At 48.9% G+C, this 22,010-nt stretch overlaps 1 protein-coding gene across 1 annotated transcript in view; it reads left to right on the forward strand.

Moving 5' to 3' along the window:
* LOC126540824 (2-Hydroxyacid oxidase 1-like) overlaps window positions 1–19,279 on the forward strand; it is a 200,737-nt gene extending 181,458 nt beyond the window's left edge. Inside the window, exon 9 of the mRNA XM_055075969.2 lies at window positions 19,139–19,279. Coding sequence (XP_054931944.2) covers window positions 19,139–19,206 — 68 coding nt within the window. The 3' untranslated portion in view covers window positions 19,207–19,279. The remainder of the gene's footprint in view (window positions 1–19,138) is intronic.
* Window positions 19,280–22,010: the final 2,731 nt, after the last annotated feature.

The following is a 22,010-nucleotide window of genomic DNA, read 5'->3' on the forward strand; positions in this document are numbered from 1 at the left end:
TTTCATTAGCACATTTTTCCTTAACTTGTTCATTTCATGGCCTTCAAATTTTTGATATCAGTGGTATGCACTGCTTTGCTGGTTTCGAACTGATCTAGTTCTAAAGTTCGTGTGATATTTTCTTTACTTATTAGATAGACAAAAAACATGGAAGCATTGATATCAGGCATTCTGGGCACAATCTTTGGCACCATACGAGTATATTCTTTTATGAAAAAATACATATTTTGCTTGATTTGACAGTGTGTAGCGTTCAGGAATTCGTTTCCAGCATCTTTGGCAATGGCAATGCAGTTATTATTCGTATATTTCATCCCTCGACTGATTGTTTAAGAGGAAGCTTTAGCTCGCGCCCAACTCCGACTCGGCCAATTGAAGTACATGTAAAACGCAGAAAAGCTTTTCTGAGATAAGCCCTCGATCGCTTTCATTGAAATTTGTTGCACTTGAGAGGGAAAGTTAAATTCCAGTGTCTGCTGCAAGTGGAATTACGATTTAGGGTCTGAAATTTGTTTAAGTATTCTGAAAAAATCGAAACTTCGGAAAAAAAGCACGATGTTTAAGAACTAATAGCTCTGCATCAAGAACAGATATCGCGGTTCTGTAAACGGCATCTATTCTAACAGTCAAAGCGGACAAAGTAGGTATGTCAATTTGCATCTTACGTAAATTGCTTACGTTGTGTACAATGGTTCTGCAAAAGCCCTATTTCCATAATACTAAAGTTCTTGAGATTCATGGGTAACACATCAATTTTGTCCGCTGTAGATATGCTATTAGATGCAATTCACAGAATTGCGATATTATATTTCATTGTTGAGTTACAGTTTCGAAACTCGAAACCAAAAGTCAGTAGAATTTAAGTTTTTATAATCAATACAACAAACCGCGTCAAATTTCGTGCAGTGGTTGCCGAGAAAAACGAATTCTCCTTCAACATGTATTTACATAGGAGCACCCGAGCTAAAGCTTTCTCTTGAGGAGGAGGCCGAGCTACAATGTGAGCCCCCCCCCCCAAACAAAATTTCTGGCTACGCCACTGGTAGGGCAGGACCGTCGGGACGAACGTTCTGGCGGTATAATACACCATCCCGGAGCACAAACAAGCAAATGGGTGAATCGAAATGCCAAGATTCCAAGCGATCAATGATGGCGTGCAAAGTGGCATCATTGCTTGTCGGTGACATGGAGCAGTTGAGAAACAGAGAAAATGCAAGCGTCGGTATCGGTGTCAATGGTGGCAGGTGGTTCGTCCACCGCATAACGTGATAAACAGTCGGCGTCTTCATGAAGGCGGCTGCACTTGTGCACTAGTATGTACGAATATTATTCTTGTAGCCGCAGAGCTCAGCGGGCAAACCTATCCGTAGGATCCTTAAGTGAGGAAAGCCAGCATGGCGTGCCATGGTCCGTGATTACCGACAAGTGCGTGCCTTACAGATACGAGTGGAAATTAGAAAACACCCAGCCGAGAGAGAGACATTCGCGCCCTATAATTGAATAGCTTCACTCCTCCGCTGTGAGGAGGCGGCTAGCGTAGGCGTTTAAACAAGCTTGTCTCTGTTGTCCTTGGGCTAAGATGGCTCCGATCCCGTGACCACTGGCGTCGGTACGGACCTCCATAAAGTAGGAAGAGTCAAGGGGGCCAGTATAGGTGGCGTGGTAAGAATGGTGGTGAAATATCTCGGGTAAGAGAATATAGATCCCTTAGTATATGGAGAAACGAAGGCAATAGATATATGGAAACACAAGAAAAGACAATAACAGTAAAGGGGAAGAGAAATGCAGCCATAATGAAGCACAGAGCGCTATGGGGATACAATAGGTACAAGGTGCTCCGGGGTATGTGGAAAGGTGTAATGGTTCCAGAAGTTACATTTGGAAATGCGGTTGTTTGTTTGAAATCAGGGGTACAATCAGGACTCGATGGGAACCAAAGGTCAGTGGGTCGCCTCGCATTGGGCGCTCACGGGAAGACTACAAATGAAGCTGTGCAGGGTGATATGGACTGGACTAGTTATGAAGTGAGGGAAGCTCACAGTGAAATTGATTATGAAGAACGACTGAGGAATATAGAAGAAAGTAAATGGGCTGGGAGAGTGTTTAGGTATCTGTACAGGAAAAACACTGATTCACAGTGTAGAAAAATAACTAGGAAGCTTACTAGCAAGTATGCGGCCGGTCTGGTGGGCAACACAGCAACAAAGAACGTCAAGTGGAAAGTCAGACAGGCTGAAATAATCTCATGTGTGGCGGCAACGGAAAAGAAACCTGCCATGAGTAACTACTTAAGATGAAAAAACGAAATCAGGAAAGAAACAATTTATGGTAACTCAAAAGGAAGCTCAATACTTTTCGAAGCGAGATCAGGATGCCTTAGAACACGCGCCTATAAGGCGAGATATAAAAAGGAAGAAGAAGCATGTGCTTGCTGCGGTAAAGCTAGGGAAACGATGGAGAATGTTTTATTAGAATGTTAAGACATTCTAATAAAACATTGGGTTCAGCGAGAGCAGGCGAAAAGTTAACATGTCTGCTATAGAGATTAATAAGGGGCGATTGGAAGATTGGTGGAAGAAAAGTAGGGAAACGACTGAGAACGGAGATGTACAAAAGCAAAGTTCGCAATAGGTGGTCAGAAAATTTCATTGTGGGAGTTTATATTGCTTTTTTCTTTATTTCTTCTTTAGCCTAGGTAGGTCATAAGACAGTATAATAGCAAGAGCTTGGTAGCGCAACCCACCGCCCCGTTCCAAAGGAGACGCTCATAACATCCATCCATCCATCTATTCATGAGATGGGCAGGAGCGGCAGCTTCAGCGGTACCCCCCGTAAACGGCACTTCCCTTTTCAAAAGGCCAGTAAGTTGTCGGACAATTCTTGCGAAATCTTTAATGAACAGTCAGAAGTAGGAGCATAGCCTTACAAAACTTCGGACATTTTTCACCGGCTTGTGTGCAGGAAATGACGTGACGGCACGAATTTTCTCCGGGTCTGGTTGAATACCAGAAGCGTCGACTAGGTGACCTAGCACTTTAATCTACCGGCGACTGAAGTAATACTTCAATGAATTCAGTTAGAGCGCAGACTTCCGATATACTTGAATAACCCTCGAAGCAAAGAACCCATCATATGTTAGAACATTGTTAGGGCCTTGCATAGACCGAAAAACATAACTTTAAATTGATATAGACTGTCAGGGGTGACAAATGCGGTCTTCTCATGCGCCTATTTATCCACAGAAATCTGTCAGTAACCAGACCGAAGGTCTCGCTATTAAAAGTAATTCACACCGTGGAGACAATCCAACGCATCATCATTTCGAAGCAAGGAGTAAACGTCCTTTTTGGCAATTCGGTTGCTATGACGATAATATAAGCAAAAACGCCACGTGCCATCTTTCTTTTTCACAAGCACAATGGGTGACGCCCTAGGGCTTAAGGAACGGGTAAAAATGCATTTGGCAAGCATCTTGTTCACTTCATCTTGAATAACCTTACGCTCTGGTGCAGAAACTCGATATGGCCTGCGATGAATGGGGCTAGCGTCACTAGTATTAAGCGATGCTTAGCAAGTGAAGTCTGACCTAAGATTTCGTGGTAGCAATCCAAAACGCGGCGTAGGGTTGCTGCTGCTTGTTCAGACAATAGGTACGCAGCAATCATGGGACGACCAAATGTGGTGTCGAGGCAAATTGCATCATGTGGACATGCTGAACAATCGGAGCAGATATCTACTGAAAAAGCCGTGACGTGTTCATCCGCAGTAGCACGCAGCGTCGCAACCGATATGCCTTGGGGCAGAGCGGAAAACAGGGCCAAACGACACGAAGAAGCGGGTACAGACCTCAGGCCAAAATTGACGACGGGGAGGCATGTCCTGTTATCGGCAACGGTTACGATGGAGTGGGCTGCAGTGATATTGCGCATCAAAAGCGCATATGGAAATGGTGTGACAACGTAACTACCATCGCGCGCAGGAAAATACTATCAAGTCTACACGGCACATGGACGAACGTGGTCGTACTAAAGTTTTTCGGGAGTTTGGTACGAGCTTTCAGGAGCACAGGAAGTTCGCGGCAAGGGGTAACGGCAGAACAGTCTATCAGCGCGGAATGCGCCGTAACAAAATCCAGTCTGAGGATGAGGTCGTCGGGCCAATCGATCAGCACTGTAATGACAACTGGAACATGGCGGCCGGCGACGATTACACAGTCAGTACACATTCCAGTGACGCGAACAGTGCTGCCATCAGCGACGCGTACGGCTTGTGTAGTAGCAGGCGTAAGGACCTTCTTTAATCGACTACGGCAGTTAGCACTCATTACGGGCACCTGGGCTTCAATATCAATTAAGGCCGTCGAATAGAGACCGTGGCCATAAACGTCAAGCGATTTCTGGTTAGTTGGGAGCGTCAATGGCGGATTTCGGCACGATGAAAAATAATGCAGCGCTACCCCCAGGGGCTGCACGGTCTAATTTTTCGCTCGGGAGGGTCCATGATTGGTCGGCGCTGACTAGCGGCGTGGTTGGGGCGACGGGGGCCGAAGGCGCTGAGCTGACGGTGAGAGAGTGGCACGACTGTCATCTACAGGAACGGCAGAGGTAGGACACGTACGGCGAGGCGAGTAGCTGTGAGGATCGGCATATGGTCGATGAGAGGGGGAAATGTAACTCCGATACGAGGACTGCCAGGAGGTGTGGCAGTGGCGAGCTACATGGCCAATTCGGTGTCAACGGAAACAGATCGGCTTGTCGTCCGGAGTTCTCCACTCAATAGGGTTGCGGAATCTGAGGGAATACAGGTCGCTGCGAGGCACAGCTGACGGCACCGCGCTGGCGTCAGGTGGGGAGAAAGAGCAAGCAGCAGGAAAACCAAGGTTGGGAAATTCTTGCCACGCAACTGCTTAAATGAGGCAGATCGCACGTGCTGATTGGTCAGTGGTGTGGTCTAATAGCCGTGAATGGAATGGGGCTTGACTTGCAGGCTCGAGCCCACGGCGAACTATACGCGTCACATTCTCATTGAGGGGGGTGCAGTGCAGTGCTAAGGTAGACGCAGGATGAAGTCGCAACCATGCTTCGGAGACGGCAGAACTGTGGAATGACGCGGCGGCTTTTCGCCAACTCGAAGCGGCGGCATTCCATGACAGACGTCGATGGTGGAAACATTGCTGTAGATCAACAAGCTGAACGCGTCGCCCGCGATCCCTTTGAGGACGTGGCCTACTTTGCCAACTGTTATGTACTGGGAATTACTTTATTCCGCACATAGTACAGTCAAAGAACGTAGTCTTGTCGGAGAGATGGCGACCACACTACATCACTTGGCGCGAACACACTGTCCACGTGATTGTCCCACACCAGGGCTTGCCAGGGATGTGGCTCCACCCATCGGCACAGTGGGGAATGTTCACACACAGTTCCGGACACTCCCACTACGCGGCTGCACCCGTCCGCGTCCGAGGACCGAAACCCGAACTAATCACGGACACAACACTTTTCCCCCTTAGAAGGATGCCTTGTACCAAGTAGGCTGCCGTCTGATCCGTGCTGGTTGTTTCGGTATGCTCGATTCGGATTCGAGTGGACGTGAAGATGGCATAGCTGGTGTGCTTTCCGCTGGATTACTGTCCATGCCTCACGTGAGCGTTGCTGAGGCTTGTCTGTCCAGCTTAACTTCGCCGGTGCGCTTCCTGAGCTGGTTTAGATGGCGTCTCACAATTCTTCCTGCGCATTTCACAAGCCAGGATCTGTGGCCCATCCTTTTAACGAGAGTTCCTTCTGTCCAGTCTGGCCCCTTGCCGAATTGTTTTACCCATACGGCTTCTCCTTGCATGAGTTGACGACTCTTGGGTAGGTCAGGTTGTGCAGCCTCCTGTCCTTCCGATGCAATGATGAGGTCCAACTGGTTTGGCAGCTCCCGCCCGAACATGGCTTTAGCCGGTGTTAGCCCGGTTGACTGATGTACCGTGGTATGCTGCCGAAACAGAAAACGTGACAAGCGAACACTGAGCGAACCGGATGGTTCTCTGGCCTGTACCCTCTTCAGTTCCCCAACATGACGTTCTGCTTGCCCGTTTGTAGCAGGATGGTAAGGGGCTGACGTTACGTTTCGAATGCCAGTTCTCTGGTAGAAGTCTTGTATCTCGGAAGACACAAATGCAGCCCCATTGTCCGACACAACCTTGCGTGGTATGCCAAATGTGGCAAACAAAGAGCGCAGCTCACTAATGATTGCTCTTGATGTTGGGCTGTTCACCGGTCGCACCTCTACCCACTTGGTAAAAGCGTCGACAACAACCAAAAAGGTATGTCCTTCTACCGGACCTGCAAAGTCCACGTGCAATGTGTGCCATGGTGTCGTTGGCTGCGTCCAATTTTAAACTGGAGCCTTTTTTGGATCGCTCTGGGTGCGCTGGCACTGGTCGCATGACTTGACAGTTGTTTCGATCTCGGCGTCCAAGCCAGGCCACCAAAGATATCTGCGCGCACAAGCTTTCATGGCTACAATTCCACGATGGCCTGCGTGAAGCAATGAAATGGCCTGTTCTCGCGCTCCTGCCGGTATGACAATTCTTGAGCCCCAGCTGATGCATCCTCGATGGATAGCAAGTTCGGTGGCTCTTCTGCGGTATGGGGTGAAGCTGTCTCCCTGCAGACGCTGCACAGTGCCATTCTGTACTGCTGAAAATACCTCTGCTAGGATTGGATCCTCTTGCGTTAGTGTGGCCACAACCTCAGCTGTCAGCGGCGGTCGTGGTAACGCCTCGAACATGAGCACGTCTCCAGGTGGGTTAGGCTCTTCAATGCGGTCTGGCAGAGGCAGTCTACTCAGCGCATCTGCATTCGGATGACGACTACCGGCACGATACTCGAGGTTGTAGTTGTATGCTGACAGTTTAAGGCACCACCTTTTCATTCGGGGCGAAAGCATTTCTGGTACCGGCTTCCGTGGTGCGAGAATCCCCAGTAACGGCTGGTGGTCAGTCACGAACGTGACTTCGCGACCCACAATGTACTTGTGGAAGTGTGTGGCTGCAAAGACTACAGCAAGACCTTCACGGTCAAGTTGTGCATAGTTACGTTCAGCAGCACCCAATGTTAGGGATGCAAACGCAATCGGTGCCTCTCTGCCTTGGCTGTCCAGCTGAGCAAGCACTGCACCTACACCATAAGGTGAAGCATCACATGAAATCAAGAGGGGCTTGCTTTCGTCATAGTGTGACAAGACAGTCCTCGACAACAAGCACCGTTTCAGCTCATCAAACGCCTTTTGATGCCGTTGCTCCCACTTCCAAGTCTTGTCCTTTGCCAGAAGTTCATACAGGGTTGCTGCAACTGTAGCACGATGCTCTAGAAATCTATCATAGAAGGCCAACATGCCTAAAAATGACTGCAGTGTCTGCTTACTTGTGGGCGCTGGTGCCTTCACGATAGCTTCCACTTTTTCCTCAGATGTGTGAATCCCTGCTGCATCAATCCTGTGACCCAGGAATTTAACCTCTGCCACACCAAACTGACACTTGGATTTGCACAATCGTAGGTTTGCCTGAGCCAGCCGCTGGAGAACTGACGCTAGGCGGTCCTTGTGCTCTTTTGCGGTTGCTCCAGTCACGATGATATCGTCCAGGTAAACACAAACTCCCGGCAAGCCGCTCAAAGTGGTCTCCATAAACCGCTGGAAAATAGCTGGGGCTGCTGAAACACCAAAAGGAAGCCTGTTTACCTTGTACAGCCCTTTTGTAGTGTTTACTGTGAGAATCTGTGCTGCCGGTGGAGTCACATGAAGTTGAGTGTAAGCTTGAGCCAAGTCCAAGGTGCTAAACACCCGGCCACCTTTCAAAGTGCTAAACACTTCCTCTGTTGTGGGCAGGGGGTATGAAGCCTTTTTCGCAGCTTCATTCACTGTACAGCGGTAGTCACCGCAGGCGCGCAAGCTTCCATATTTTTTCCGCACCCATACTAGCGGTGTAGCCCAGTCTGAGTGTTGGACTGGCTCCCAAATACCGTCTTCTACGTACTTGTCAATCTGTGCCTCAGTTGATGCGCGCATGGCAAAGGGCACAGGCCGTGCCTTCAAAAACTTGGGGCTTTTCCCTTCCTTCAGTTCCAGATTCACTGGCGCACCCGTGTGTCCTGTGGTGTCTTCACGAAAAATGTCTTCATGCTTCTGTAGCAACTCGGTCAAACTGCCTTCCTCCGTTGTCTGGTGAATGCCGTGAAGCTCGATGCCCAGCTTGTCAAACCAATTGCGTCCCAACAAGCTGCATCCAGTGCCCTCGACAACGAGAAGTGGTAGCTTGCAAGCTGTGTTCTTGTGACGAACCATTACTGTTGCCGTTCCGACAACCTGCGTTCCGACAACCTGACCAGGTGCGCAGATGTATGTCGTCCTGCCTCAGAGTGGGTGGGTGTGCATGCCATACGGTTTGAAATGTGTCTCTGCTAACCATGGTACACGCTGCACCGGAGTCGACCTCAAAAGTCACAGGTCTGCCGTGCACTGTAAGCGTCAGAGTAAACTTCGGGGTGCTGAATCCGTCTGCCACTGCACAGAGGTCATGCAACGTTGAAACCTCATGTTTGGTTTCGTTAGTCACTTCCGCAGTCCGTGAAATTTCTAAGGAGATGCTACGTTGGTATGTTTTTTTCTCAGCCTTCTTCCTCGAAATACAAGCCTTGTGAATGTGCCCTTGTTTCCGGCAGTAATTGCAAATAGTTGTGCTGAACTTAGACGTCTTGGACTGTGCGAACCGTCGCAACGCCAGCAGCGTTGCGCTTGGTGAGAATGCGTCTTGGACGTCGAAGTGCTGTCGCCGGCGCGCGTAGCCGCCTTGTTGACTTCCGCATGATCCGCTTTTATCTGTCGTTGCTGCTGTACGGCGCTTTCCGCTCGAATAGCGAAATCATAAGCCTTGCAAAAACTCAGATCCTTCTCTGCAAACAGTCGCTGTTGAAGATTCTGGTCCCGGAGACCACACACGAAGCGATCGCGCTACATCACATCTAACGGCAGAAGCGTTGGATTGCAGCCCGTAGCTCCCTGCTGTGTTGCTGATGCCGTTCCCTCAGCTGGCGTCGCCGTAGCTGTTGTTGCAGTCGGCAGCGTGCCGAAATTGCAGCTCGTAGCCAACTTGCGTAGAGCGGCCACGTAGTCGTTTACCGATTCACCTGGAAGCTGATCTCGCTTTTGGAACATCGCACGACTGTAGACTTCGGACGGTCGAGGGTCGTAGTGTGCCAGAAGTGCGGCCACGATCTCGGCATAGCTCACTTGGTCGGGCGTCTTCGGTTGAAGCAGCGCACAAACCACGTCCTAAATTTGAGCACCGCACAGTGTAAGCAAGTGTGCTCGTTGCTTGACAGGGTGAGTCACATCGTTGGCCTCGAAGAAAAATTGTAGTCGGCCGAACCACGATGCACAGTTGGAGCCAGTAAACTCCTCCAAACGTGCAGAAAAATCATGCTGGCGCTCAGCCATGTCTCACTGGATGCTCCACGATGCCCTCGGGGCTTCCCTGCCACGGGTTATCCGCCTCGTCGCCAATGTTATGTACTGGGAATTGCTTTATTCCGCACATAGTACACTCAAAGAACGTAGCCTTGTCGGAGAGATGGCGACCACACCATAGAATAAAGACTAACTTTAGAGAAGGGAAACTGTACCTTCCGCAGTGGTACGAAAATAAGCAGCGGCAGCGCATGGAACTTAGCGGGGGGGACGCCAGATGGCGATGCTTAACACGGAAGCGGAAACGCAGTTTTTTTTTTTTTTTTAGAGCAATATTCAATATGGCCGCTTCTCGTCGGTAGCGTGCGCCGGTACGCGCTGCGCTTGCCCTGCTGGCTATGCAATCTATGGCGCTGCGGCATGCCTTGTTTTGGCTGCCGCGTAGCTGGTGCGCTCTAATTGCCAGGAGACCAAAGAGCCTCTACTGACGCCCATACAAACAAGACAAGTGAGTGAACTGAACGTGCGACTTTAGTGGCAGAAGAAAAGCAGTGTCCCTGTACATTCTCGTGCAACAACAACAATAAAATTTGCATGTCGAGATACGCTGGAATAATTAACGCGAGCTCCTACTTCGTTGTCGGACCTGGCGGTCTGGTAACAAGCGACAACCAGCAGTGCAAACAGGTTGGAAACAGCGTCCCACCTGTTTGAACCGACAGTTGCCGTTGAAAGTGAGCAGCTTGCATTGCGAAGTAGCGGCCAAAATCCACACAATGGCCTTGTAGTAGACAGAAGCTTCTCTTCAATGCGTGAGTGCCTTGCTTTAGACAGGCACCATCCTTTTTACTGCATGTCTGGAAAATAAATTTTGACTCAATCAGAAATTGAAAAAAAGATCAATTTTGCTATGTGAAATGCAAGAAACTGTGACACTGTAATGGTTTGTGACTGCAGAACACATGCAAATGCACACCGTCCCACGTCAAAGAAACTTAAAAAAAGAATACTTGCTAACACATATTTCTGGTCACAGAGAGTATATTAGTACGAAGAAAACAGCAAAATTACAATTCAGTAAAATGAATTAGTATGATGATTACCGAATTAGTAATTCATTTGCTGAACTATTCACAACTGAGCACTCCCTCCAGAATATCGAAAAGGCTAGTATGAGCTGTACATTGGGTTTATAGCACAAAATGAAATTTTTCAGGCATCGAATCCAGCTTATGAAAAATGATATGTTGGGCTTTGTGGGGTTAAATAAATGTTGCCACTGTTCATAACTTTGGTATCTACCTAACTACAATGTGTGTCAACAGAACATTTGTGCGCTCATTTTATACAATAGAAGAGATCACACTGCTGGTTTCACAAGCAAATGCATGAAAGACATGAAGCTATTATCAATGATGCATTCTTTTTCTGCATGAACGTGATGAACCGCTTCACTACTACAAAAATAAATGTCCTCAGGTAAACCAAACTAAACAGCAAGAACATTTCGAACCAGCAGGTACGAAATATGGGTGAATTATCGTGCGTGCAGCTGTTTGATACAATAAATTCAATACTTTAGCTTCAGTTTATCAAAGGGTTATTGGGTTCTGCGGACGAAAGAACTTGCACGCGGACTCGAAAAAAAAAATGCATTGATAAGTCTACTCTGTCACCCATGGCTACGGCTGCGAGATAAGAAATGTGACGCGCGTTCCGATATAGCTTTCTCTTTCGTGAATTCGCAACTAAAAGTTTATTTCGGATACAGCAACGGAGGGTCCTAACTGCCCATATGTAATGCAGCATCTAGTTCGTTAACTTGTCTCCGCCTGGAAATTAACGAGAGCAATATTACTTAACGATTCAGGCAGCGATATTAAACGACTCACCGGTACTGCTGTCCTCAGTCGCAGAATACGGTTCCCATTTCGATGCAGACGCATGGCTTACGACCGAAACGTAGCTTTCGGGCTTACATGTCCACTTGCAAACACGTCACTTCACCCCAAGTTAAGTAACGCGAGACATCGAATCGCAATAAACTAATTTTAGCAACAAAGAAGCAACCAGTCTAAGTGTACGAACGAATGAATCCGTGCCGTCATGCACTCGAAAAAAATTTTGAATCCAGGCGAGGGGTCACGTGGAAGATCGATGATGCTGAACGCTATTTGCGTTTATAATGACAAAAACAGTAAACTTACTCATGAAAAGTACAGTAGCTAATTAGCAAAGATAATTTTATGGCTTATATTATGTAATAAACATGCTTCGCTAACTGTAGGAGAAAGTTTGTAAAAAAAATTGCGCTTATTACGGCGCCCCTAGCGGGAGATATTGAAACGAACTCTGGAATCCCTTGAGGTGTTTTACTATGCTTGTTTAATAGCAGCGGCACGCGGTCGATTTTTTCGCCCTCTGTGGCCATTTCTTGAACTTGAGAGTGTGCGGGGCCTGACCACACTACATCACATGGCGCGAACACACTGTCCACGTGATCGTCCCACACCAGGGCTTGCCAGGGTTGTGGCTCCACCCATCGGCACAGTGGGGAATGTTCACACACAGTTCCGGACACTCCCACTACGCGGCTGCACCCGTCCGCATCCGAGGACCGAAACCCGAACTAATCACGGACACAACACCAACCTCAGCCATATTATCCTCGACTTTCCGACAAAGAGAGAGAGCACGTCTTGTATGCATGAGACATACGATTCCGTGGAAGGCGGCACTCTGATAGGAAGCTCCTTTCTTGCAGCCAGGTGGTGAGCGGTCGGATTTCCAAAGAGGTCGCGGAGCTTGTTCTTGAGGCATCCCAGCTATACAACTCGTCGTCGTTAGCCTGGAACCACACACGCTGTCTTTCGCCCAACTAGAATATGGGAGGGTCCTCAAATAAGCAAGGCAGGAGGCCACCTCATAGCCCCGACGGGACGATACACTGCTCGAGTTGTTGACGATCACGCCTACGATGTGAACTTCATCACACGACGTGACACTCAACGTGACATTCGTGATGTACTTCCTGTACGAAAACGGTGCGGTGATGAACCTACAGACGAAAACCATAAGGCTCACGACAAAGCAGTCAGAAACAGTACACATAAATCATTATCACCGCACCGTGTTCACTATGCCCCACGATCAAGGGAGCATGCCGCCAAATGCGATCGTTATGGCACTTGTCGAAACCTATCCGTTCTCAAGTAGCGATGCGATCGTCGAAGCGAAGCTGGAGCTGCTTCTCGATCGCCAAAATTGCGTCACACGTGCTGTCGTCACCTGCGTGAAGGCAGAGGGGCTGTGCTAATAACCAATTTCAGCACGGAACACGGGCAACTCAACAGGGGTACGACGGTCCCTCTCTTGAAAGAATTCGCCGAAATAAGCGACGCCTTAGCGCCCTCTGAGTCATCGCATGCGGCGTTGTCGAAGGTGACTGATTAGGTGAACTTGGACATTAACCCCACCCTGGCTCAACAAAAGCAAGAAAAGCTACATCGCCTTCTTCTGCGATATGCCGAATGTTTTTCAAAATCGTCGAGTACCCGGCAAACGACGATAACCAAGCATCGCATTTTCACTGATGAATCGGCTCCTCCCCTCCACCGAAGTTCCTCCCGCCTTTCAGCGCGAGAACGTGAAAAAATCAAGACACAACTTGAAGAAATGCTTCGCGACAACGTCATTCAGCCCTCCGAGAGCCCGTAATCATCACCCGTGGTGCTCGTAAAGAAAGACGATACCCTACAATTTTGCGTCGATTATCGGCGTGGCATCAGCGTCACGAAAAAGTCGTCTACCCGCTTCTGAGAATCGACGCCACGTTAGATCGACTGTACGGTGCCACGTATTTTTCGTCGATGAATCTCCGGAGTGGCTACTCGCAGATTTATGTCGACGAGAAGGACCGTGTGAAGATTGCCTTTATCACGCCGGACGGACTTTACGAGTTTAAAGTTATGCCGTTCAGACTATGCTGACCGCCAGCCACATTTCAGCGTGTCATGGACACCGCGTTTTCGGGGTTGCAATGGCAGACATGCCTCGTATATCTTGACGACGTGGTCGCATTCGCATCCACCTTCGACGAACACCTTAACAGGCTGCAGACCGTGCTAGAGGTGATTAAGGCGACGGGACTCACTCCGAAGACAGAGAAATGTCGTTTTAACTACGAAGAGCTCGTGTTTCTCGGCCACGTAGTTAATCCCGAAGGCGCGCTCTTTGACCCCAAAAAGATGGCACCCATCGAAAATTTGCCGACGTCCGGTCACAAGAAAGCTGTCCGTAGCTTCTTAGGGCTCTGTGCGTATTACAGGCGCTTTGTGCTAGATTTCTCACGAATCGCCGAGCCTCTCGACTTAATCTAAGACCCACCATACACACAACCTCACGAAGTTCATATAGATATTTGAGGGCTCCCCGCAGGAACTCGTCGAGACACTTCGTGATCTGTACTTCCCCGCATATCCGCCCGGAGACCACCCCTACTATACAGGCTTCCCCAAAGACCTCCTCGACCAACCCATCAAAGAGGCAGAAGTCAGGGCAGAACTCGAGCGCCTCAATACGTCCTCAGCTCCCGGTCCCGACGGAGTGAACGAGGCACTCCGCAACCTTGATTCCCCGTCCATCACAGCCCTAACCGACTATTTCAATGAATGCTGGCTGCGCGGTGCCCTCCCACCTCAGTTGAAAGATGATAAGGTAGTCTTCATTCCCAAATCAGGAGAACCACTTCACACCGGTAATCTCTGTTCCATTTCCATTGCGTCCTCTGTGGGCAAACTCATAGAACACGTTCTCTCAGCTGGTATCTGGAGAACAACCACCTCTTGCATTTGTGCATGTTTGGTTTCTGCTCGGGCTTGTCCACCCAGGACGCATTTCTACAACTCAAACACCGCATCCTCGACTCCCCTACGGGTGACACCAAGGATATCCTCGCTGTAGGCCTAACGAAAGATTTCGACAACGTTACCCACGCAGCCGTTCTAGAAGACCTCCACGCCCTAGGCGTAGGACCGCGGATGTACAATTACGTTCGTGACTTCCTCTCCCAGCGCATAGCCACACTCATTCTGGGCAACCACCGGCTCCCCGGTGTCTCATTGGGAGCGCGGTGGACGCCTCAGGATGCTGTAATGTCACCTATCCTCTTCAACATAGCCCATCTCGAACTCCTCCACCACCTAGCCCAAGTCCCTGACATACATTTCAGCTTCTATGCTGACGACATCACTGTCTGTGCCAACCGAGGCAGTGATGCCGACATGGAGCACAACGTAGTACAGTCGGCCCTCAGCATCAACGGCTCGTACATTCGCGCACGCGGTCTAGCGTGCTCCCCTTCCAAATCATAACTGTTCCTCTACTGCCACAGGCCGCACGACCCGGCCAACCCTCCCATCTCACTCATGCTAGGGAACCACTCCTTTCCTCTAGTCTCTAAGATTCGCATCCTGTGCCTCGTCCTTCACTTCTAAGGCGCATACGGCGACACCATCCAAGCTCTCCAGACCCAAACCCAACAAGCCAACTGTCTCATTCGGCGCGTGGCGCCCCGGCGCGCGAGTTTGCGAGAGCTGAGCGCTCTCCGCCTCACCTAAGCCTACATCACGAGCCGCACGGCGTATGCACTCCCATACTTCCCCCTAACGCAGGAGGAGCGGGACCACGCCAACGCGCTCCACAGTAGCAGTAAGCACGAAGGTCGCCCTCCACCTACCACCCAGTACTTCTACTGCCCGGCTTCTCAACCTGGGTGCCCACAACACGTTTGAAGAGCTGGCAAAAGCAACTCTAACAGCACATCTGACTCGCTTTTCGGGTCCGTGGCAGGTCGCACTCTACTCTCTCAGCTAGGCACTGCCCCGATCCCTCATCCTACCGAGGCCTTCCCCCTACCTCTAGACCTACATTTCTAGCTTATCATTCCGGCCTTCCCCAAAAATATACACCCCGAGCATGACGGGAAACGCAGGGCCGCCCGCGCCAAAGCCTTACACAAGCAGTACGGCGACAGTTCTCAGGTAGTCTACGTGGAGGTGGCAGTGGAATCGGCGGGCTCCCGCATCGTCCTCGCCGTCGCTAACAATCGGGTCCGATAACTCGCATCAGGATCCATTAGGACAGGCGCATCAGGGACTACAGAGGAGGCAGCCATTGCGCTCGCCCTCATCTCCACCTCTGCCACTAAAGTCCTTTCCCATTCAAAATCCGCCCAGCCGAATTTCACCGAAGGCCTGGTATCCCGCACCACGACCCGATTTCTTCTTTTCTGGCGCCCCACCCGCCCCATAACCCTCATCTGGACCCCCGCACGTGCAGGCCTGCCGGGTCGTTCGCTTGCTTCAGGGTCCAAGTTCGCCCAATAAACTCTCTTAAGTTTACCGCTGACGCAGTGTCCCTTTCTGTCTGCCTGCGTGTCAGCCAGTTCGCCGTCACCTACGTGACAATATCCACTTCTACACTCTCCCAATCATCCTCTACATCTCTCACGTGACTGGCTTCACACACTCACTTTTTTCCCATTTTGACACTCCGAATGATAACGCATTAAACACGAGCGAAATAACCACGTAGATACGCAGCGCTGCATAACTGACTTGCAATGTAGGAGTTCTACATATTCCTTTTATGCGTTCGTTATAGATTGCACCTGCTTAATTTCTACAAAGACTGATTATTGCGTACGAGAAGAGGCGTGGTGCCAGTTACAGAGAGAGAAAAAATGATTTACAGAAAGGCAGAGGTCGGCCTGAGCTATAGCTTGCTTTGGCAAGCTGCTCTACACAGGGGAAAACGGACGGGCAGGAAAGCAGCTGTTGAATAATGATGATGATGATGATGATGATGATGATACCGGGAGGATGTGTGTATATAGACAAGTTCACAACGTTGTTGCATTCCTAAAGCCGGTTATGTGTCTGAAAGGACCCGTAGGGAATTTCCGTCGCAAACAAACGTCTATCCGGCGTCGCACCGAACAATTGACTTTCAAATTGCGTTGCGGGTTCAGTATCGCGGAACTATCGTTGAAAATTGTCATGGCTCTAGATGGAGAGGGTTATTTCGCGCCGAACTAACACACTGAAAGTGTGTAACTGAATTAAGAGGGTGGTAGCGGCGTTTGGCGATTGGTCCGCCTCCGCTTGCTCCACTTGCTCAGCTTGCAGTGACTGGGCAAAAATTGTGGCGGCGTGCGACCAAAATGTTAAAAATGCCACTAAAGCTGATCGACAGCGAAAAAGAGTTGGCAGAGCGATGTCGTATACGTGATTAAAGGCCTCAGGAACGTTATAGTGACATGTAAAGTGTTTATTATAAATACGCAAATAAACTGGTTCTCACAGGAAATCCTGCGTAGCCAATGCCACAGCGATGGCTACACTCTTACACTCTAAGAAATGTTTACACCATTTGAGTCATATCTTGCCACACAACGATAAACGTCATCTGTCTTGTCCGCATTTCTTTTCTTTAACGCTGCGAGCCCGGTACTTCCCAGTAACGAACGGCATATGCGTTATCAGCGTGACATAGCATTGCTGACAGGAAATTAGCGGGCGCAGCGTTTTCAAGAAAGGAAACGCAAGCGAGGCAAACTACGATTATCGTTGTGTGGCAGATGTACACCCCAAAGGGCGTAAACCTTTTTAGAGTGTGGTAGATATAAACCGCGAACGGTGTAAACTTTTTTAGAGTGCACTCTTAGGCAAAATTTACACCCTTTGAGTCATATCATGCCACACAACGATAATCGTCATCTGCCTTGCTTGCGTTTCCTTTCTTGAAAACGCCGCGCCCGCTACATTCTTGTCGGGAATGCTATGTCATGCTGATAACGCGCATGCCGTTCGTTACTGGGAAATACCGGGCTCCGGCATTAAAGAAAGGAAAGGCGCACAAAAGAGATGACGATTTTGGTTGAGTGGCAAAAGGGTGTAATTTTGCTTAAGAGTGTGTAAGCAAAGTTACAGCCTTTGGGTCGTATCCTGCCACGCTACAATAATCATCATCTCTCTTGTCCGCATTTCCTTTCTTTAATGTTGCCAGGACGGTACTTCCAAGTCACGAACGGCACGCGCTTTATCAGCATGACAGAGCATTCTCGAGAGGAAAGTAGCGAACGCAAGTTAGATGACGGTTATTGTTGGGTGGCAAATATACATCCTATAGGGTATACATTTGTTTAAGAATGTAAGGAGACATCTTCCTTTCATTCCAGCTATTTCGAAAAAAGTTCGCTGTTGTTCTCACAAACCCATTAATACATGTTTAATGCGTAAATGTCACCTTCACATCGTGAGCTTTCGTGGTTTTATGATGTCATGTGGCCGAAAGGCGAAGTGGACACAGCCAGTAAACATTTTCCCAATAACAGTGTGATGATGGGGAAACATGTGTGCCATTGTAAATGATTACTTTTCTTTGTTTGATATATTCGTGCATAATCAGTGTGAACATCATATCAGATAGGGGAGTTCTAGCTGTTTTCGTGACGCTAGTCACAGACAGGTAAAGGGGGTGGGCGTGCCCGGAAATACAGTTCACCAATCATAAAGGGCTGATTGCAGAATTAGGATAGAGGCATTTCGAAATAGCTTTATATTATAGCGCCTCAGACCCCAATAGCAGTGCTGAGGAGGACGTACAGAAGGAAGTGAAACTTTAGCTTTTACTACCATCTAAAGATGACACCCAATCAGAAGCGGCACCTTAGGCTTGCCTAACAACAGAAAAGAGAACATTCTAAGGCTGTATATATGGTCCAGAAAAGTGCAAATGACAGTTGATGGATTTTGCTGAATTGCACTTCACTGCATTTTATTTTTAGCACCGGGATGGACAGAGTTTAGCTTAAGGTCTGCGGTTGCGACGGGATCACCGAAAGTATCCTTGGCCACTCCCCTACTTTTCACGCACATAGGCCTACTTGACGACAAAGAGATCGCAGAACAGAAGTTATGGAGAAGCTGGTCTCGATAGAGATGGAGAGAATTTAATGTAAGCTGAGCATGCCAGCTCTGCTATATGCAGGGCTTCGTGAGATGAGATCTTTGAAGACACACGAAGCGGAAAAGAATACAGCAAGACGAGTGTTCTAGAAAACCACCCTCAGAGAAAGCTATAGAGTCCTCCTATGGCAGTCAAACTTTGAAACGCCTTTTTGCGTACACCGTGAACGCCTGTCGTCTGTGCATATATGTGCATATACATTGCTCTCCAACACATGCTTTCCTTTTTTTAAGTACCCTTTCGTACTGCCCCATTTTAGGCTAGAAAATCAGCAGCAGTTTGCATACTTCTGAGCTTTTCCTCTTATTGCTGATTTTGAATTCGAGTGTGTATGACGGATGGAGGAACCGTAAAATGATACCTGGGCTAAGCCTGAGTGGATATATAAGAAAATCGAACGGGAACATGATGTCATATTTAATACTATGAAGTCATAAACGGCACGCACTACTCTAAATTTTATTCACTGCCCCCGGTAACTAACTCAGCTTTGACATGTCAACTCTCGTTACTACTGGTTCCTGTCATTCTTGTGGCGCTGAAAAATCTTGTCATTCCCACCAGCTGCGTAAGCGTGTAATGTTTATTGTTTTGTGTTCTGCAACAGCAATGAGTGTTTAATGATGCGCCCTCACTTCTTATTTTGTCGTTGCAGGCCACTCGTCCGTGCACACCCTTCGGCCACAAAACTTGATTCGCCAGGAGCACTATGGCCTTCTATAGAACAGGCTGCTGGGAGTGTGAACTCTCCTAGGAGATGTAATAGTTTACGCAATAAACATTAAATACTGCACAATATTAGCGCAAAAGGAAACTAAAGGCATGACAAAACACATCGTCCTGTCGCTATGCCCTCTACCTCCATTTAGATTTAGCGCGGTATTCGAACGTATCAGCTAAAGCGGATCACAGTCCGCCAAACGGTATCCCTTGTAATAATTTATTGCGATGCGCAATAAATTTATTCCAGCTAATACATTTTCTGCGCGACGTTATTGGGCTGCGCTGTATTAATTTGCGCGTTTTGGCCATGACGTACACTTGGCACTTTGCAGAAATTCCCACTCCTGAAGTTGCATACATCTCACTCGCATACAGAAATCTTAATTACCGCTAAGAAGACAAATATTCTCAGACATGATAACAACTGGGCCTATTATCTGGCCTTCTCAAGTTAGCGCTACCGCGGATCCCAGCCTGGAAGACCAACTAGCGCCATTTACTGCCTTGACCTCACAGATCATTTATTGCTACACGAACAGTGTTTTTATAGCGCACCACTTAGGTGCCCGTCCCTGCGGCAAGCGTCGGCGTCGTACCTCGTAACCCAGCCAACGAGCACAACGTAGGATGCGAGCAAAGGCAGAGCGCCGCGGAAGATGTAAGACGGCGATAGCGAAGAGAGCGCCAAGAGGAAAGTGGAGTAGGAGGGTATGTAAAGCGTGAAAAGAAAAGCGTAGTGCCGCACAAGACGGACTCTGGCGACGATGGCTACAGATGTCGCGATTGCGCCAGAGTAGCGCGCGTCGTCTGTTCACCAAAGAACTGCATGAGCGGAGGTCTGTCGGCGGCGGCAGCTGTGAATCGCGCCCACGCGTCGCCTCTCGCGATCTTTGGCAGCAGCAGTAGCCGCGATGACATCTGTTTAATCTGCATCCTGTGCTGTTGCAGAATTCCGAAAGACGCGAGCTACAACGACGAGCTGAAGAAAAGGAAAAGAGCCAATGCAGTGCACGTGCCCTTACCAGGGGCGTAGCCAGGGGGGGGGGGGGGGGGCTTATGGGCCTTCAGCCCCCCCCCCCCGAAATTTTTTCGTGCTGTCCATGCACCGCCGACAAAAGCAACCCCCGGCGCCGGAAATCATTCTGGATTTTGTCTAGAGCGTCTTTTTCACGCTCGAAGAGCCATTTCACCGCGAAAATTGCGAACTCAGGCTGAATTTTGCGGCAACGCCCATGCACTGGGAGTCACATAGCGCAAGCAACCCCATCCGAGCACAAAGTTTCAAGGGTGTTTTCATGGCGAACGGGCTCGCCGCGGCATTTCGCGGAGGCCGCGGAATCTGCACTCTATCATGGAATTTATGGAGCGCGTGGATATCAGTTCTGAAACTTTATGGGTATAAAGTTCTCATAAACATCTGATGTGAAAGGTACATTGACATTTCCAAACGTGTGCTTTAGATTTTCAATTGCGGAACTTGGTAAGTTTAATGCTCCCATAAATATTTGACGTCAAAGGAGCATTGACTTTTCCCAAGTCGCACATCCGGCCATACAACGACACAAGCCAAATCAACACGCTATCAGACAAGTTGACAAAGCCCGTAGCGAGGCCCGATGAGACGAAGCGTTGTGGTGGTTCATTCGTGCCATCATGTCACATAAAAAATCTTTTTTTTTCACCTGCCCCAAAGCATCCAGTGAAGACACTAAAGCCAGCCAAGGCAACTACGTTCTTATTTAGTTTTTTCTACTTTGACTTTTAATCGCGAAGACACATTGAGCCTCTTCATTTTATTTTTTGTTCTCGCTCCCCTACCCGCGCGCTGCCAGAGCCAGCCAGAGCGCACGCGTTTTTCTCGTGTTGCCCCGACCAGCGCGCGGCGCACTTCGCTGCGCGTTCGGTTTTCTCTGGCCGAGAGTATTTTCGCCTGGCAGAGCTTTGGACGCTTTATAGCTAGCAGACGAGAAAAAGAAACAATGGTCGCTAGCCGCCATCACTGTGGGGACTCGACGGATTGCACCGCGTTCGCTTGAGCGCAACCTCTCCAGAAAGTCTTGTCTCGCCGGTGTAGGATGCCGAGCAGTATGCGCCTGGTTCTTGGTGGACCAAGCGTCTCGTGTTTTCTTCGATATTCCTTTAATAGCCATATCAGTTGCCCAAAGTAGGCATTCTATTGTGACCAACATACTTTCGTTTTTTTTTTCATTACGGTGCCCCCGCACCACAAAACGAAAAAAGAAGCGTTGTTGCGGTGCAGCGAATTGTCGTATGGTGAAAGTGCTATTTTGTTATTTCCTTTGCGGAAATTAATGGGCCATGGGACGCTTAAGCTGCCGGATACTCTTATTATATTATTGCGATAGCAATTATATGGACACTCTAGGCGCATTCCTGCCGTCGCCGTCGTCATCATGTTCCGCATAATGTCTAAGTGCGATAACATCGTAACCCCGCGCCGCAAGCTGTATGTGCGAGTGAAAGCGGGTGGGGGGTGGGGGGAAATCGGTGAGCCGACGATAGTGGCTCAGTCTTGTGGGCGCAAGGGAGAAAAGTGAGGAGCAAGCGCGCCGCCTTCCGTCGCGCGCGATACATCGGGGGGAGTGGATGGTATGGGGGCAGGATCTAGGATTGTGTGAATCTGTGATTGCGCAACATGTTCATTTGCCTTATTTGACGCAATATATACCGTGACTTTTTCTTAGATACGTAGATTTATTGGAGGCTTACTTATACGTATGTTTAAATATCTTGTTGCGAGGTTTTGTGTATACGTGCAGTGAACTTCGTTTCCAGTGGCACTT

Source organism: Dermacentor andersoni, chromosome 2 (assembly GCF_023375885.2).
Source record: "Dermacentor andersoni chromosome 2, qqDerAnde1_hic_scaffold, whole genome shotgun sequence".
Lineage (NCBI taxonomy): Eukaryota > Metazoa > Arthropoda > Arachnida > Ixodida > Ixodidae > Dermacentor > Dermacentor andersoni.